Raw genomic sequence first — 15,720 nt, forward strand, 5'->3', positions numbered from 1 at the left:
GACCTCCCTCTTCCCCCCCCCCCTTCCTCCCCTTCCTCCCTCCCACCTCCCGCCCCCCTCCCCCCACCCTCTCCCTCCCACGTGTTTCATCCACTCGCCCTCGTCCTCATCCCCCTACTCTCTCACCTTGGCTACTTCGGCCCTGAGCTCCTGCAACACTGAAGGAAGCCTGTAGTCGTCATGTCAGAGAAGGATTCAGAGAGAGAGCGACTAGGTGAGTTGCTGAAATGTATACGAAACGGAAACGAAGGAAGATAACGAGGAGGAGGAGGATGAAGGTGATAAAAGTGGAAGGATTGTTTGTGGAGGAGGGGGAGAGCATCGGAATTTCTTCTTCACCTCCTTGCGAGTAGTTTGATTACAAGCTCCTGCTTCTTTCCTGCCATCGGGCTGGGCGGCGGGAGAGGAGAAGGCAGAGCAAGGGATGGAGGGGGGGAGGAGAGAGAAGAGGAGAAGCAGAGAGGAGATGGAGGGAGTTCCAGAAGGCTGATGGCTTCCTCGCTAGTCCTGCAGAAGAGATGAGGGGATGAAAGCTGAACAAGATTGAGAGAAGGGGAGAAGGAGCAAAGAGAGCAGGTAGGAGGAGAAACAAAGAAGAAAGGGGATGAGGATGAAGGTAGAAGGAGGGAGAAGATGAGGACTAGGGGAGGAAGGAGATGGGGGACAGTGTAGGAGGAAACGTGGAGCAGGAGAGAGGTCAAACGCGGAGCAAGACAGAGGAAGAGGAGGAGCAACCATTCTTGGAGCACTAAGAGGATTTTCATGTGGCTATTTGCCTTAAGACGAAAGTTCTTGAGCATGTCGGTAACATCCTGCGATACAGACAAGTGAGGGGGAGGGAAGAAGACGATAGTAGAGGAGAAGGAATGCAACGAACGTTGGAAAGTAAGGAGAGGGGGCTGGAGGAGGAGGAGGAGGTGGTGGTGGTGGTGGTGGAGGAGGAGGATGGAGATGAGGATTACGAGGTGGTGGTGGTGGTGGTGGTGGAGGAGGAGGAGGAGGAGGAGGAGGAGGAAGGAGGAAGGAGGAAGAGGAGGAGGATGATGATGAGGAGGATTAAGATTCACCTCCATCAATTCAACAACATCCCAGGGATCCTCATCGTCCTCCTCCGTCTCCTCGTTCCCTTCCCGCACCCGCTCCTGCTCCTGCTCCTGCTCCTGCTCCTGCTCCTGCTCCTGATCCTTCGCTGCTCTTCTCTCCTTTATCACATGCTCCACTTCAGTGTGCTGAACGCCAAACCGTATCCTCTTCTCGTCTGTTGACTGAATTGCATTCCCTCCAGAGGTACGCTCCTCGACCACTGGCGCTTGCGTGGAGGAGCGATGAGGAGGATGAGGATGAGGATGAGGAGGAGGGTGAGAGGACGAGGTAGAGGTAGGAGAATGTTTCGACTCCTGTGCTGCCCTCGCTCGATGCCCCTCGATGCTTGAGAAATTTTCCGGCCTGTATGCACCAAAGCAATCAGAAGGGCGACTAGGAGGAGAGAAAGAAGGGGAGAGAAGGGGGAGAGGGGAGGCATTGGCGACTGGAGGAGGGGAGAACGTGGAGAAGGCAGAGGAGCGGCGGAGAGACACAAAACAAGGAGGGAGGGAAGGAGGGGAGAATAGGATCATGGAATGAAGAGAAAGAGAGAAGAAACTTGCTTGAACTCGAAGCTTGGAGGAGACGGCTGCTTCTCAACAATCTTGTGTTTGTCGTCCCCCGTTCCCGACATCTGACAGGCAGGGGAAGGTTGACCGATATTCCGAACAGCAACATGAAGATGCGAGAGGAGCAGAGGACGGAGGAAAAGGACGAAGGAAGGCAAAGTTGCTTGCTCGGAAACCACAAATGAAAGGGAGGGGGGGAAGGACAGAGGCGGAGGATGGGAAGAACAGCGCTTTACGGGCAGAGCGGTAAGATCAGAGAGGATGGGATAGAGAGGGATGGCGGAGGAGGCAAGATGTAGTGCACACACATGATACAAGATCAAGAGTTGGGGTGCCAGAGGACGGCAGGGAGTACGGGGAGGGAGAAGGGAGGAGAGAGGAGGAAGGACGGGAGGAGGGACAATGAGGACGGAAGGAGGGAGGATGATAGAAATAACAGCTCAAGGAAAGAAGAGCGAAGAGACGGGAGTGAGGGAGGACAAGCCAGGTGCTCGGAGCCTCACCATCTCCTCACTGACGTCCTTCATCGGCCGGTAGGCTTGCAGGGAGCCTTTGAAGATGGAGCTTGCCATGCCGCAGCCTTCGGAGCAGAAGTACTTCCTCCCCTTGACGCTGGACACCGTTCTCCTCTCGAACAAAATCTGAGACTTGCCCACGGGCTTCGACGCGTCTTGCAGGGAGCGATGGCAGAGAGGGTAGCCGCAGAGCCCCTTTAGCGCTCGTTCCTTCGTAGCGTCCTCGTAGTCCTGGATCGAGATCCACTCGCCCGTTTCCTCCAGCTCCTCCAGGCTAACGGAGTCGTTTTCAAACAGTCTCCTGCACATCACCAGTACCTTCCTCTCTCGCTCTACCTTAGCCAGCAGCTGGCTCTCGATCTTCTTCCTGTATTCCTCGAGCAGCTTCCGCTTTTCCGCAGCCTCTTGCGTCATCGGTTTGGCTTTCTTTAGGATCCCCTTCTTCTTCCCCTTCCTCGGCAAGACCGACGTCGCCGTTTCGGCCTCCTGCCTCTCCTTCACCTCCATCTCAGCCTGCACCTGTCAAGCTATGTCATGCTCGTGTTGTCTCGAATCGCCCTCTCCTCCTCTCCTCTCCTCTCCTCTCCTCTCCTCAGGTCCTGTCCTGTCCTGTCCTGTCCTGTCCTGTCCTGTCCCCTCCCCTCTTCTTCTCTTCTCCTCCTTTCTCCCCTTCCCTTCCCTTCCCTTCCACTCTCCTTGTATCACTTCCCTCACTCCCTTCCCCTACCTCCATACCCGCATACATGCACGACTTTGGTATCCATCCTGCTCCTGCTCCTGCTCCTGCTCCTGCTCCTGCTCCTGCTCCTGATACTGCTCCTGCTCCTGCTCCTGCTCCTGCTCCTGCTCCTGCTCCTGCTCCTGCACCTGCTCCTGTTTCGCCACTGAAAGCATTCAGGGTGCATAGCATGCGAAAACCCGTGAGCAAGGCTGATCGCGCGCACGAATGAAAAACTCACTTTTGCAAACAGAAATTCAAAGGCAGCACCGTGATCACAGCTAGACTTTGTCGTACCTGCTAGTTCCGGATATGACTTGGGTCCCCTTCCGCAAAAACTGATTTCCCCTAGGGGTAGGGGTGGTACCCGTGACCCAGTGCATTTTCGAATCATAGTCGCTGATTCTAGGTGCCTTCCCATTGAAAAGTTGAAATATGATCGAGAGATTTGAAATTCAGCCCCCGGTCGTTAGCGCCCGACAACACAGCAACATGTATTTTAAAACGGTACCGTAATGTATTTCTTTTCCTATTCCCCGTAATGATATTAAAACGTTTTAATATCTTCGCTCACCCCACCCGCTCCTCGCCTTGCACTGTTGTCTCTGCCCACCCCACCCTTCTCCTTTGACTACCCTACCCTCAAATAAACCTTCTCACGTGGTTTATTGTACCGGTACCCGTCCCTACGAGCCTCCATTGTTGATACCACCCCCTCGCCCTCCCCGCTGACGCGGAGACGCGGGAACCATGCACTTGCTATTGCAAGACGGAATGCACAATTAGTCTCTTTCCGCAACATCACAGTCCTCCTCCTCCTCCTCCCTCTCCTCCTCCTCCTTTCCCTTCATATGTTTATGCTTCATGCTCTCACATGCCCTGTCACTGACCTCTCACTCACTCATTGCTGAAGATTGGACCTCTCATACGCAAATAACCTTGTAGAACATGATGCTGTGTCTAGCTCTCATCGTTCTCTTACAAAATAGACCTGCTGTTATTTTCAACTTAGATTTGGAATTTTATCTTCCTTCTCCGTGTCAAACTGATGCCGGTTGCTGATGTAAAACTCCCGAAAGCATCTTCTTTGCTGGCCATTTCTAAGTTCCTGCTGCAGCATGAGTTAGTGAGATGGGACACATCGGGTCTTTTCACAGCTACCTTACACATTTCAATGCTGTTGATATTTGATCATGATTTGCTCCCTGAGATAGTTTCGTTCCTCCAGTGCCATGCCGTACAACATCCATACCTCACCTTCAAACTGAATGCTGTTGGCTCGCAGACTCGAACACAGAATCTGGTCCATGATTGTTATCAGGTTGTGTACCTTATAAAGGCCATCACTTGGTCGACGTTGCGATATTAATCCTGGTGAGATCGATTATCCTTATTCTTACGCGCCGCGGTGACTGTATTGCAGCAAAGCGATTTCGTGGTGCTGGCCGTGTAAGATAACGCCAGGAGAAGATTAGGTCAAATTTGCAGGAATGTCTGAGTTGAAAGGAGTTCGCAAGAGCTATGAGATCGGAAAGACTATCGGCGAGGGATCATTTGCTGTGGTCAAAGCTGGAAGACACATTGAAACTGGCACCCCGGTGGCGATCAAGATTGTTTCAAAGAGGGATGCTTTGTTCAATGAAGAGTCACTGGATAGAGAGATTGCGACTATGATGCAATGTGATCATCCTAATTGTGTTGCACTGTACCAGGTGAATCATTTGGTTGGTCCCTCGCTCTCTGATGAAAATCTGCAGGTGTTTGACGAGCCTCAGAATACCTATCTCATCCTCGAACTGATTACTGGGGGAACCGTCATGGATCGTATCGTGGAGTTGGACATGTGCTCAGAGCACTTGGCATGCAATGTCACTAAGCAAGTTTTGCACGCCTTGCAATACCTTCACAACATTGGAATCATTCACAGAGATCTGAAGCCAGAAAATATCCTCTACGCATCGAATGACCCAAGATCACCTGACTACAACACCATCAAACTGGCTGACTTTGGGTTGGCTAAGTTCATGACTGGATCCGGGGCGATGAAGACCATTTGTGGAACTCCTGCTTACGTTGCTCCTGAAGTGTTGAGCCAGGAGGGGGATGCACCGGAAGGATACGATTGCAAGGTTGAGATGTGTTTCAACATTTGTAGGCCTCTGACATGGCTGTCAAGATCGATTTGTGGTCTCTGGGTGTTGTCGTTTATGTAATGCTTTGTGGCTTTCCTCCCTTTGCAGATGAGAACCGGTCAGCTTGTTAGGAATATCTTCGATAATTCTGATATGTGAATATGGTTGTAGAGCGCTGTTGTTTGAACAGATCAAACGAGGAAAATATTATTTCCTGTCGCCGTATTGGGACTCTGTATCAGATCAGGCGAAGGTACTTATTGTTGCCACGACTTTGATGTTTTCCTGACAACCCTTTGTAGGACATGGTTTCGAAGATGATTGTCGTGAATCCCGAAGATAGGTTAGACACGGCTCAGGTGCGGAGTGAACATGCCTTCAAAGCAAGTTGTAAACCTAATTTGCAGTGCCTCAACCATCCCTGGATTATGAATGAGGATACTGCCTCCACTACCCGACTACACGCGTATATCATAGAGATCTTGTCATTTGTGGTTGGTAATGCCAACAACTCAGTTCCCATCGTGCCTTTTTGCTTATTCGGAAACTGAGAATATTCGAGAGCATTGGTATGAATTACGTTGTTTGTCCAGGTTCATTCTGATTTGTAATCTTCCAGATGCAAGGGTTTTGCAAGAGATTGCTTCAAAACTCCGATCACTGAAGGTTCCGGCTGGAAAGTATGTGATTCGAGCTGGTATGCATCTTTCCTTCCGTCGTTGTGCTCTGAATGTCTGGAAGGCGAAGTTGGTGATAGTATGTACTTCATCGACAATGGTGCAGTCCAGGTGAGTTGTTGACTTGCGGTTGTGAACGTCCTCACAAAATCATGTAGGTCTTGTGCAATGGCAGCCCCATCGATCACCTGCAGACGGGTTTGCTTTCGTCGCCGGAACTTCATTATTTCTGACCTTGAACATCCCTGCAGGAGACTTTTTTGGAGAGATTGCTCTTACAGTCTCCAAGGAACGCATCGCAGATGTTGTTTCCCTGGGATGCGATGCCTCCCATGCGAGACAAAGGGGCATTCAGGACGGAGACTCGGGGCCTGCTGAACTGCTACAGGTGAAGATGTCAGTCCTCTCTTAATCAAACTGATACGTGTGCGGTTGTCAGTTGCTGAGAACAGATTTTGAAGAGCTTATGGTCTGCCTTCAGGTTGTTGGATAAGTACTGTAATAACTTGACTCGCAGGTCAAATATCCAGTGTTGAAAAGCCGCCTTGCGTTTATCGGGCAGGTCAAGATCTACCACGACGATACTTTCAGTCGAAATGATGTTGATATATCAGGCTCGCGTTCGCCGCCAAGCGAATGCAGTTGCCAGGGAACTCGGTCTTCAGGAAGAGGCAAGACAGTGCTGGGGTTCTGCTGATAGCACTTATGTGATTGCAGAATTCGTCGAAGAGTGCCGAAGCGGATCCTCAACAGGTGAGCATGAAGGCACCGTACCGTGATGCCTGACACTGACCTGTCGCCCAGACTTTGCGGTCACGCAATGAGTTCAAGCAGAAATGGAAGAGCCTACGATTGATCAAGGTGGGCATGTTCGACATGGTCTGAAGGGTCCTGAGCGATGGGTGCAGGGTGAAGAGCTGGAAGGAGAGTTGGGCGTTGGGACTGGGCACCTTGCGAAAAAGCTGAAGAAAAACTCAAAACGAGCCTCAAGTCAAGGTGCAGGCCGTCAGTGCGATGGATGTGTGAATTGATGCTTGAGAATGACAGGAAGTTGGCTTTTCCGATCTTGGACCAACAGTGGTATGATTTCTTGCCGATCGTGACGCATTTCCTGAAGGATCTTCTTGTTGCAGGGGAGGGAAAAAATTTTGATATTGGCTACTTCCTTCTCAGCTTTTTATGTGAGCAGCCGACTGCGAATTCCTTTCTTTGTCACCGCCCGCCTAAACGCCTGCCTGCCTGCCTGCCAATCTCTGTGTTGTCTGTTGTTCGTATTAACTTGTTCTTGTTTTGCGATCAGGTGCAACTGCGTCTGCTGCGTTGGTTGTTTATATCCTTTCGGACATAACTGTGTATATCAATGCTTGAGTGTGCGATGGACGAGCGAGGAGTCTGCTGTTCGAGCAGAGAGATTAGTATTGTCCATCTTAACCATGTTGCTTGAAGTTGTATCTCTTCGCGTCGTTTAAACCGACTCATCAATGTTTCAATCATCGGCCCGGGACGGGTAGACTTCTGTGGTCAAGCCTGGCAGCTGGGTCTCAGCACAGGGTCACCGTGGCAGCGGGCCGCTGCCGCTTCACTGTACACTGGCGCTGCCAACAGGCACACACCGTTGGCAGCGCCGCTCAGCATCCATGATAGCATGGCGTGCAATCGCTGAGTAGAGTATTTTCGACGGAGACGGTGCAAATTGGGCCGCAGTGCGGCTTCGTGTCACTGAACTTTCAAGTCGAGTCACAAGTTTTGCAAGTTTGCAAGTTGACTCACGGTGACTCAGTGGCCATTGCCGCGAGATCGGCCGGCCCCCGGGCCGCCGAGGCTCGGTCCCGACCGTCGGACTCTCGACGGTGCCACCGTACGGTCCGGGTGAGCGGCGGCTCGGTGAGCGTGGCCGAACTTCCGAACTTGAAAGTTTGACTAGCGCCGGCTCTGAAAGTTGAAAGTTTTTAAACTTCAGTCAGAAGTTTTCTCGGAACTTGACACTGTAAAACGTTTTACTATAAAATGTAGCCGACTGTTCCACCCCTTTCTCTCATATCTTTTTAGACCCACAGTAGATACCTTTTAGTACCAGTGAAGAATATCAGTACGGAGTTCTTTTTAAATGAAGTACATCTATTTTTATATCGTACTGTAAAACTTGCATGATATAATAAATAATTTTATATTTTATTCTTTTCAACTTTTAAAACATCTGTTTTAAATACCCCTCGCCCTGGCAAACGGGCAATCTTGACTACAACACATACAGATCGGCCACCCCACCCCCTTCCACCACCCTACACCAAACCGAAATCCTCTGTGTCCCTTTCGTTTAGCTGGAAACTTCCCATTACTACCTGGTCCTGAGATGAAATCACAGGGGGGTGGGTCCAGGAGTAAAATATTGACTATAACACTTATTTAGGGTGCGCCCGTAGCCGCGATGCGGAGGGAGGGCAATGGAAAGAGGAATGTGGTGGAGAAGAGAGAGAGGAGAGGAAGCGAGGCGATACGACAAGGTTTGTACGTGATGAATGAATCAGAAGAATAGAGATGGGAAGAAAACAGCTACGATCAACTCATGGGATATGCTAATGGAGTCAAGAAGATGCCGGTGGTCAAGGCAGGGAAAGTATGGGATTCAAGCTAAAGAGAGGGAATGGCTCGCATATGAGAGACGAGAATTGCTCGTGGTGGTGATATTCAATGCATTCATTGACTAGAAATGTTTTTGACATCGTCATTGTGTTGAGAAAGTTGACTTGCAAGGTCATTGAAGTTTGAGGTCGCGTCAGCGAGATTCTGATGGCTGTGATGGGTAGCCTAGAAAACTTCACGAATTGACCAATAGGTTTGTTTTTACTATGCATCATTCGAACATTCTTGGTTGGATTCAAAGCGTGTGGGGAAGCTCGGGATGAGTTTGTGACAAAGTTCAACAGTGGGATTTCTCAGTAACAGGTTTGAAATGATAACACAACATCGTAGAAAAATGAGAAGCTCTTGTGTTTTAATGCGAACTTGTGATAGTGAGCGACTAGTCAATCAGTTTGAAGTGTGAGCGGAGGTGAGAAAAACGGCTGGCAAGATATGATTTGTATCGCGCTTGAAGGTCTAACAGAATGGAGAAGGTCTAACAGAATGGAGATGGTCTAACAGAATGGAGATGTCTACGGTGACTAGGAGAGGGTTGAGATAAGCAGCATTGGACTGACTTCGGTCATGAGCTGACACCACAAAGCTGGACGTCTTGATCGATGCTCACCCTGCCTATGGTAGCAGGAAATCGTTGGCAACTGAGCAGCGCTACAAGAAGCTTTAGTCAAGACAGGACACACGAAGGGGTCACAGCGTCCCCTTGCTCTTTATCGGTCCCTAGGGACAGAATCTCTTTCGTCTTCCTGTGGCTCTCAATCCGCTCAGGTGATGCGCAGACTGTCGTGCTTGCTTCCTGTGCTCTTACCCCATCGCAGGATGACTTTCACTATCGAGAATCAAATCTTTACCATCCCAGATAAGGTATGCGAGCTTTGCTGGAGCGGTCTGAAAGGCTGTAACGTTCATGAACAGTACGTGCCGCTGCAGAACAAGCTTCTTGGCAAAGGAGCGTATGGTCATGTTTGCGCCGTCTCGAACAAGGATACAGGAGAGCGTCTTGCGGTCAAGAAGGTATTGCTGCCATTCACTCCTGGTGTGGACGTTTAAATCCTTGTCAACAGGTCAAAAATGCTTTTGATGACCTTGTTGATGCGAAGAGAGTTCTACGCGAGATCAGGTCGTTATGGCTCGCAGTCTGATGATGAAGAGGAAGCTGAGAATGATCGTCGACAGGCTCCTGTGCTCGTTCGATCACGAGAACGTCCTCTGCATCAAGGATCTGCACATGCCGCTGGACCCGAATGGTGGGAGGCTTGTGGATTGATCAGCTGTGCTGACAGTGATGAACAGGCAAGCATGAAGACGTCTACATCATCACTGAGCTTCTCGACACCGACTTGTCCAAGGTTAGATGATTTTGGAGAGCGAGACGGTCAGGGCTGAACATACCCGCTGAACTTACTTGCAGGTTATCTACTCCCCGCAGCCTCTGATCGACGACCATTGTCAGGTACACGAACAGCAGGCTCACATTCCAACTCTCTGACTGTGACTGTGAAGTACTTCCTCTACCAAGTCTGCCGAGGCTTGAAATACCTTCACAGCGCAAGGCAACCCAGCCCTAGGCACTCTTTCAGCCCTCTGTTGGTTTGACGTTCTGGTTGCTTGCAGAGTGCTACATCGCGATCTCAAACCCGGAAATCTCCTTGGTGAGAATCAGAGAGAGAGGGAGGGAGGGAGGGGGAGGGAGAGAAAGAAGGTCAGCTCGTGCTGATTCGGTGCCTATGCAGTGAATAGCAACTGTGACTTGAAAATCTGCGATTTTGGCCTGGCGAGGCTGGAGGAGGTAGACAGGAGGAGCCTGTCGATGATGTGCTGAAGATGTTACAAGGATACCAACCCATCAACGATGACAGCCTATGTCGTCACGCGATGGTACAGGTGAGACGCATGCTCCTCGTTGGAAGAGGAGGAGGAAAGGGGATCGGGGGATAGAGGGGCGATGTGGGGCTGGGGAGGGGAGAGGTGTTGATAGCTATCCCAGGGCACCAGAGCTCTTGTACCTCAAGAACTACACTGAAGCTATCGACATCTGGTATGCCCCCTCATCTTCGAACTCGTCCCCCCACCTTCGTTGAGATGCATCCCCCTCTTGCTCAATCCGAAGATCCTCCCTTGCACAAAGATCAGGAGCTCCTTCAGCTGCCTCCCAGCTGCCTCCCAGCTGCGTCCCAGTAACAGGATGCCGATCAGGTCTGTGGGCTGCATCTTTGCGGAGATTCTTGGCCGAAAAGCGTTCTTGCAAGGAAAGAACTACCAGGTAACAGGCACACGGTCTCACTCGAGGGCCCTTCTCCAAGAGATTCCTCCTTCACCTTCCCTGCTGCCCCTGCCCCTGCCCGTCTCCCTCTCCCATGCTTTCTCCCCCCTGCTTCTCGCTCTCCTCTCCTTTCTCCAGTCTCCAGGTCCCACTAAATCTCATCTTTCAGGACCAGCTGCTTGTCATTTTTCAGATTGTGGGGCCGCCGACAGGTCAGCACAATTTCTTGCCTACCGCGAGGGGTCTGACGCTGGATTCGTCGGTTTTGGCTTGTTCTGCAGAGGAAGACCTGCAGGTTTATTTCACCTTGACTCCTCCTCTTTCCTACCTCTTCTCTTTGGAAACCCCGACCCCTCTCACCCTCTCCGCTTTCTTTCCCACAAGCACTTCTTGGGCGTTTTCTTCCCCCTTCCTCCTCCTCCTCCTCCTCCTCCTCCTCCTCCTCCTCCTTGTTTTTATCTCTTTCTCAGTCCTCGTCGTTGCAACCCAGTCACTGACGCGGAACCAGGTTGTCCCCAACCCGGAAGTTCGAGAATACATCCGCAAGCTGCCCAAGGTGAGGAGGAAGGCGTGGGATAGCAGAACAGAGGGGGTTCTACACAGTAAGGGACGGGAGGGAGCGAGGGATGAAGGGATAGATGGATGATGGGAGGGAGGTAGGGAGGGACGAACAGGGGAGGAGGAGGGGGGAGGGGGCAAGACGGGATGAGCAGGACTGACGAGTTTCCCTTAGCCAACCCGCATCGTCCCACTCAAGGAAAGGTTCCCCAAGGCAAGACCCGAGGCCATAGGTTTCCATGTCAAGTTCCAGCTGGGTTGTAGCTGAGAATGCTCGCAGACTTGTTGAGTATGATGTTGAGGTTCAACCCGCACAAGAGGCCGACGGTGAGAAATCCTCCCCTTGCTCCCTCCAGCTCCTCCCCCCCCCTCCCCTTGCTCCTGCTCCCTTCCTACCTCTCCTCCCGTCCCTGGCTGTCCCTCTCTCCTTGCGTCCTGCATTTCTCTCCCCTTGCTGTCTTTTTCCTCCGTTCCTCTCCTTCTCTTTGCCTTCAACCTCTTCGTTTCCCTTCAACCCTCCTATGCTCCCGTCTCCTCGCCTCCTCCCTCCTTCTTGCTGCTTCCCGCCCCCGCCCTTCCCCCATCCCTTGATTCTTCTTTCTAGCTGATCACTGCTCTCATTATCTTTCAGGCTGCGCAATGTCTAGAGCATCCTTACCTGGCTGAGTACCACGACCCTGAGGACGAGCCTGAGAGCGACTCGCACTTCGAGTGGGAGTTTGAGGGGTGAGGATGGGTAGGAGGTTTGAGATGTTGCTGACGACGATGGCAGGATGGAGTTGTCGAGGGATCAGATCAGAGCATACATGTTTGATGAGGTGATGCCTGCTGCCGCTGCTGTAGTGGTGTAGAGCAGAGGAGAGGAGCAGGAGGAGGAAGGAACAAGGAGGAGGAAGAAGGAGCAGGAGCAGGGTAAGGGGTCAAGGGGGTAAGGGGAGGGGCGGTAGAAGAGAGGCGAGGAGGGCAATAGCATTCCTGCCTGATGCGATTCTTGTGGTGTCGTGTCTTCACGGGTTCTGTTCATGTTGACATCGTTGTCTTGTTCCATCTACTGCATCGTCTCTCACGATATGCGGCAGGTGAAGAAGATCGCATCAAAGAACAACACTCCTCTCTATGGGCAATGACGAGAAACACGTTAAACTGATTTTGAAACGGAAGGCACGAGGCAGGGAGACGAATTGATTGTTGTTTGTGCGATATTTACAACAAGGCAAAACAAGATCTCAAGGTTGTTCAGATCAATTCCTTCGCAGGAGTGTCCTACAAGCTTCATCAATCCGTACGATTGACATTGAATTTTTTCTCTTTTTCCCTTTCACTTCTCCTTCTTGCTTTCTCTTCTCGTCTTGGATCTACATGTCACATTTTCTTTTCTCATCCTTTTCCCTCATACAATCACCAGCATACTTCTTTCCCATTTTCTTCGCTCCCTCCCAATCCTGCGCTCATGTGCTCCCTCCTCCTCTCCTTATGATATCCTCTGAAAGTCTTGTCGGCATCTCCCTCCTGCAACTCCTGCAAACCCTGCAGCCTTGTAAGCCCTTTGATCCTCCTTCTTCCCTCCCCTCTCCCCCCACTGCCCCCTCATACTCCCCCTTTCAGCTCCCTGTCCCCTCCCTCCTCCCTCCCTTCCTCCCCCCTCTCTCTCCTGTTCCCTCACTCCTCTCCATCCCCCCCTCATTTCCTCACCTTGTTGAAATCTCTCTACGTTCCCCGCGTACCATCCTCGCAGTTTCCCCTTCAGCTTCTTCTTCCTCCTGCCCGCCGTCTTGCCCGCTGCCGTTATCCTCACTTTCCACACCTCATCGTAGCACACGCTGTTCCCCGGCAGCCACGAAGGCTCCGGCCAGCTCTCCGACCTGCCGTCCAGCTCACTGTCATGGTCAGCACAAGCCGAGCAGAGGCACTTACGGGCACTGATCGGGCCAGGCCGCAAAGTCCTCGGCGTTGGGAGCGCCGAGGGAGCGAACGATGTCTGGGATGAGCTCATGGTGCCAGGAGACGAGGGCAGTGTCGCCGCAGGAGAGAGAGCTGAGGAGGAGTAGGAGAGACGACATGTCTTTCTTGCCGATGGAGCTCTCCACCGGCAGCCCGAGCTGCTCGGAGAGGGGGAGGAGCGTGTCGAAGGCTCGAGAGCTCTTACCTGGCTCTGTCCTCGCTGCGACGAGGCGGTTCGGAGGTCCTCTGTCTAGGATCCTTGACACGTGCAGCGAGCAGTTGGAGATGTAGACGGCACGTGCATGCCCGACCATGCTCAGACCGTTGTCGGAGGAGTCTGCTGGCTTCTCACCATGGCGTACAATGATGACCTCGGCTTGGCAGATAGGAGAGCTGCGAGAGGAAATGTCACCCACCAGGAGAACGCTCATGAGGAGGACGAGGAAGAGGGTCCCTAGTAGAGTGACTTTGGTGAGGCAGGGCAAGAAGCGCTTTGCGTTCCCTTCTTCCTCCTCCTCCTCTGCTTCACTGGGAGAACGCGGGATGTTGTACTCGTCGTCATCTGGTAGTTGATGGAGAGGTGCAAACATGGTCTGACCTACGAATCCATCAAAAGTCAAACGTAATTCGCATTTTCGTCATTGTAGGCGTTCTTCATCAATCCCCTTCCCTCGCTGCCTGCCCCTAGCTGTTCCGCTTTCTCTCTCTTACTGCGTGCCTGGTGTGCAATACTTCCAGTCTTCCGTCGTCTTCTCCTCTGTCTATGCCTGCCTGCCTGCCTGCCTGCCTGCCTGCCTGCCTGCCTGCCTGCCTGCCTGCCTGCCTGCCTGCCTGCCTGCCTGCCTGCCTGCCTGCCTGCCTGCCTGCCTCCCTCCCTGCCTGCCTGCCTGCCTGCCTGCCTGCCTGCCTGCCTGCCTCCCTCCTTCTCTTTCCCTCGCTCCCTCTCCCTCTCCGCTCCTACCTTGCTACCATCACTCTTCTCCCTCCCTCTCCCTCCCTCTCCCTCCCCTCCCCCTCTCCCATCTGCTCTCCGATCTGCTCCCTCTGTACTAGCTGTTGGGCCATGGCGCCCGGCGGGCGTAGCTTCGAACTTTAAAACTTTGAAAGTTTGAATTTTCGAAGAACCTCCAAACTTTCATAGTCGCACTCAAACATTTTGGAACTTTTCAAGTTTTGAACTATGGACGCCTCAAACTTTTCAAGTTTTTACTGTCAAAGTTTCAAACTTTTATCTTTCAGCGCCCGGCGGATCGTAGGGGGCGGGTTACTGTAGTAAATTTGGTACAGTGTGAAGGGGAAAGGAAAAGGCAAGGTTATATGGCGCAGATCGGCGCGACCAACGGTGCAAGCGGCATGCTCGCGCTGGAAGGAGAGAGGCGGGAGGTAGGAGACGGGAGCGAACATGCAGGAGCGAAGAGCAACGAGCTCGCAGGGAGCCTTTGCCTGCATGCAGAGAAGATGGGTGCAGGGCTGCAGAAAGATTCTTCGGAAGAAGCGATAACGACACCGAGGTCGTGCGCGTCTTCTTCTGCTGGGTCATGCTGCCGCCGGCCACTCAGCCTGAACAGGAGGGTGATGGATATGCACAGCAATGATCTCTACTTCTTCTCTGAGCTGAGCAGGGCAGAGGGAATCGAGGTCGGCAAGTCATGGCTGCTGGAGAGTACGGGAGTCTCCCTCTCTAGAGCGTCTTCCCGGTCCTCTTCCCCCGTCCGCTCACCAAGCAGAGGATCTTGCAGACTCAAGCTAACGATCCCTTCCTCGCCAAGAACCAAGCGAAGCTCGCCCATCCCCACACCGATGGACAGGAGAAGGCGGTTGAGTGATGTGATAGAGGCGTTTGAGAACGATTACTTCGCAAGGGCCATGAGCTCACGGAATCTCCTCGAGTTGGCAGCGCCTCACGACACTTTCGTCCATGAGCAGATCTGGGACTTCGTCTGCTATCTGCTCATGAGCTGCCTGAGGCTGCTCCGCTACCTGCTGTCGACTTCCATCATGGACCTGGAGCTGGAGACGTGCAGCAACCTACTGCCAGGGGGGTTGATAACTTTCAAGAGCCTATGGACAAGATCGTCAAGTTCATCAACTCAAGACAGCAGCGACAGCAAGGGGTCTTCCTCTCCTGAGAGTTTGCTATCCAAGTCGTCAACCCCGAGGACCAGGAGCGCAGTGAAGCAGGAGTCCACTGTCTCAGACCCGACGGCTCTTAAGTGAGCGTGTGAGTTTGAAAGGAGCGTGTAATTTTCTGTCCGAGTAAAGGTGTACGTGTTGTTGTGCCCTCTAGCTGCTGAGCGCCGGGTTCTCCGTCTTGGCTGCTGTTCCGTCATACGTCGACTTGCAGCAGTCACTGTACTGTTGCGAACATGTCAGTTGTCTCCAACCTCTCAAACCCCATTCTATCCTCCCCTGCAACACCCTCCCCTCCCCACTTCCTCCCCCCATCCCCCCTCTCTATCCCCTTCCCACCTTCTGTACGCGCAGCGAGACCCCTGGCATGAGCTTCTTGGGACGCACGTCCTGATCGAAGATGCGGATGGGCTGCCATGACGTTGTTATGAGTATAGGAGGAGGAGGAGGAGGAGGAGGAGGAGGGAGGAGGGAGGAGGAGGAGGGAGGAGGGA

General features: G+C 52.4%; 7 protein-coding genes across 7 annotated transcripts in view; 4 read left to right on the forward strand and 3 right to left on the reverse strand.

Moving 5' to 3' along the window:
* Window positions 1-2,092: 2,092 nt before the first annotated feature.
* Window positions 2,093-2,674, reverse strand: GUITHDRAFT_144924 (hypothetical protein; the record flags this gene model as incomplete). The annotated part of the gene is made up of 1 exon (XM_005824411.1): window positions 2,093-2,674. The coding sequence occupies one exon, from the start codon at window positions 2,672-2,674 to the stop codon at window positions 2,093-2,095; it is 582 nt and encodes a 193-aa protein (XP_005824468.1).
* Window positions 2,675-4,168: 1,494 nt separating this feature from the next.
* GUITHDRAFT_160105 (hypothetical protein) lies at window positions 4,169-5,568 on the forward strand (the record flags this gene model as incomplete). Its single annotated transcript, XM_005824412.1, has 7 exons — window positions 4,169-4,259; window positions 4,309-4,597; window positions 4,643-5,014; window positions 5,062-5,135; window positions 5,189-5,270; window positions 5,320-5,376; window positions 5,425-5,568. The coding sequence occupies exons 2-7, from the start codon at window positions 4,376-4,378 to the stop codon at window positions 5,566-5,568; spliced, it is 951 nt and encodes a 316-aa protein (XP_005824469.1). The 5' UTR covers window positions 4,169-4,259; window positions 4,309-4,375.
* Window positions 5,569-5,862: 294 nt separating this feature from the next.
* On the forward strand, window positions 5,863-7,161 carry GUITHDRAFT_154946 (hypothetical protein). Its single transcript, XM_005824413.1, has 11 exons — window positions 5,863-5,892; window positions 5,946-6,082; window positions 6,134-6,163; window positions 6,212-6,256; window positions 6,309-6,365; window positions 6,412-6,447; window positions 6,499-6,555; window positions 6,603-6,690; window positions 6,742-6,774; window positions 6,828-6,875; window positions 6,995-7,161. The coding sequence occupies exons 3-11, from the start codon at window positions 6,161-6,163 to the stop codon at window positions 7,060-7,062; spliced, it is 435 nt and encodes a 144-aa protein (XP_005824470.1). The 5' UTR covers window positions 5,863-5,892; window positions 5,946-6,082; window positions 6,134-6,160; the 3' UTR covers window positions 7,063-7,161.
* A 1,795-nt stretch (window positions 7,162-8,956) lies between these two features.
* On the forward strand, window positions 8,957-12,471 carry GUITHDRAFT_154947 (hypothetical protein). Its single transcript, XM_005824414.1, has 21 exons — window positions 8,957-9,102; window positions 9,153-9,198; window positions 9,250-9,348; window positions 9,399-9,454; window positions 9,511-9,581; window positions 9,628-9,683; window positions 9,746-9,787; window positions 9,838-9,887; window positions 9,949-9,986; window positions 10,068-10,123; window positions 10,169-10,218; window positions 10,322-10,372; window positions 10,531-10,597; window positions 10,767-10,809; window positions 10,879-10,892; window positions 11,106-11,153; window positions 11,331-11,388; window positions 11,436-11,482; window positions 11,787-11,881; window positions 11,928-11,973; window positions 12,235-12,471. Exons 2-21 carry the CDS (start codon window positions 9,154-9,156, stop codon window positions 12,280-12,282), a joined length of 1,080 nt encoding a protein of 359 aa, XP_005824471.1. The 5' UTR covers window positions 8,957-9,102; window position 9,153; the 3' UTR covers window positions 12,283-12,471.
* Window positions 12,472-12,626: 155 nt separating this feature from the next.
* Window positions 12,627-13,686, reverse strand: GUITHDRAFT_116299 (hypothetical protein; the record flags this gene model as incomplete). Its single annotated transcript, XM_005824415.1, has 3 exons — window positions 12,627-12,682; window positions 12,848-13,017; window positions 13,070-13,686. 3 exons carry the CDS (start codon window positions 13,684-13,686, stop codon window positions 12,627-12,629), a joined length of 843 nt encoding a protein of 280 aa, XP_005824472.1.
* A 727-nt stretch (window positions 13,687-14,413) lies between these two features.
* On the forward strand, window positions 14,414-15,313 carry GUITHDRAFT_116300 (hypothetical protein; the record flags this gene model as incomplete). Its single annotated transcript, XM_005824416.1, has 1 exon — window positions 14,414-15,313. The coding sequence occupies one exon, from the start codon at window positions 14,414-14,416 to the stop codon at window positions 15,311-15,313; it is 900 nt and encodes a 299-aa protein (XP_005824473.1).
* Window positions 15,314-15,325: 12 nt separating this feature from the next.
* Window positions 15,326-15,720, reverse strand: part of GUITHDRAFT_97244 (hypothetical protein) — a gene marked incomplete at its 5' end in the record, with an annotated part of 2,659 nt that continues 2,264 nt past the window's right edge. Inside the window, 2 exons of the mRNA XM_005824417.1 lie at window positions 15,326-15,451; window positions 15,566-15,637. Coding sequence (XP_005824474.1) covers window positions 15,380-15,451; window positions 15,566-15,637 — 144 coding nt within the window. The 3' untranslated portion in view covers window positions 15,326-15,379. The remainder of the gene's footprint in view (window positions 15,452-15,565; window positions 15,638-15,720) is intronic.

This window comes from Guillardia theta (genome assembly GCF_000315625.1).
Source record: "Guillardia theta CCMP2712 unplaced genomic scaffold GUITHscaffold_94, whole genome shotgun sequence".
Taxonomy (NCBI): domain Eukaryota; class Cryptophyceae; order Pyrenomonadales; family Geminigeraceae; genus Guillardia; species Guillardia theta.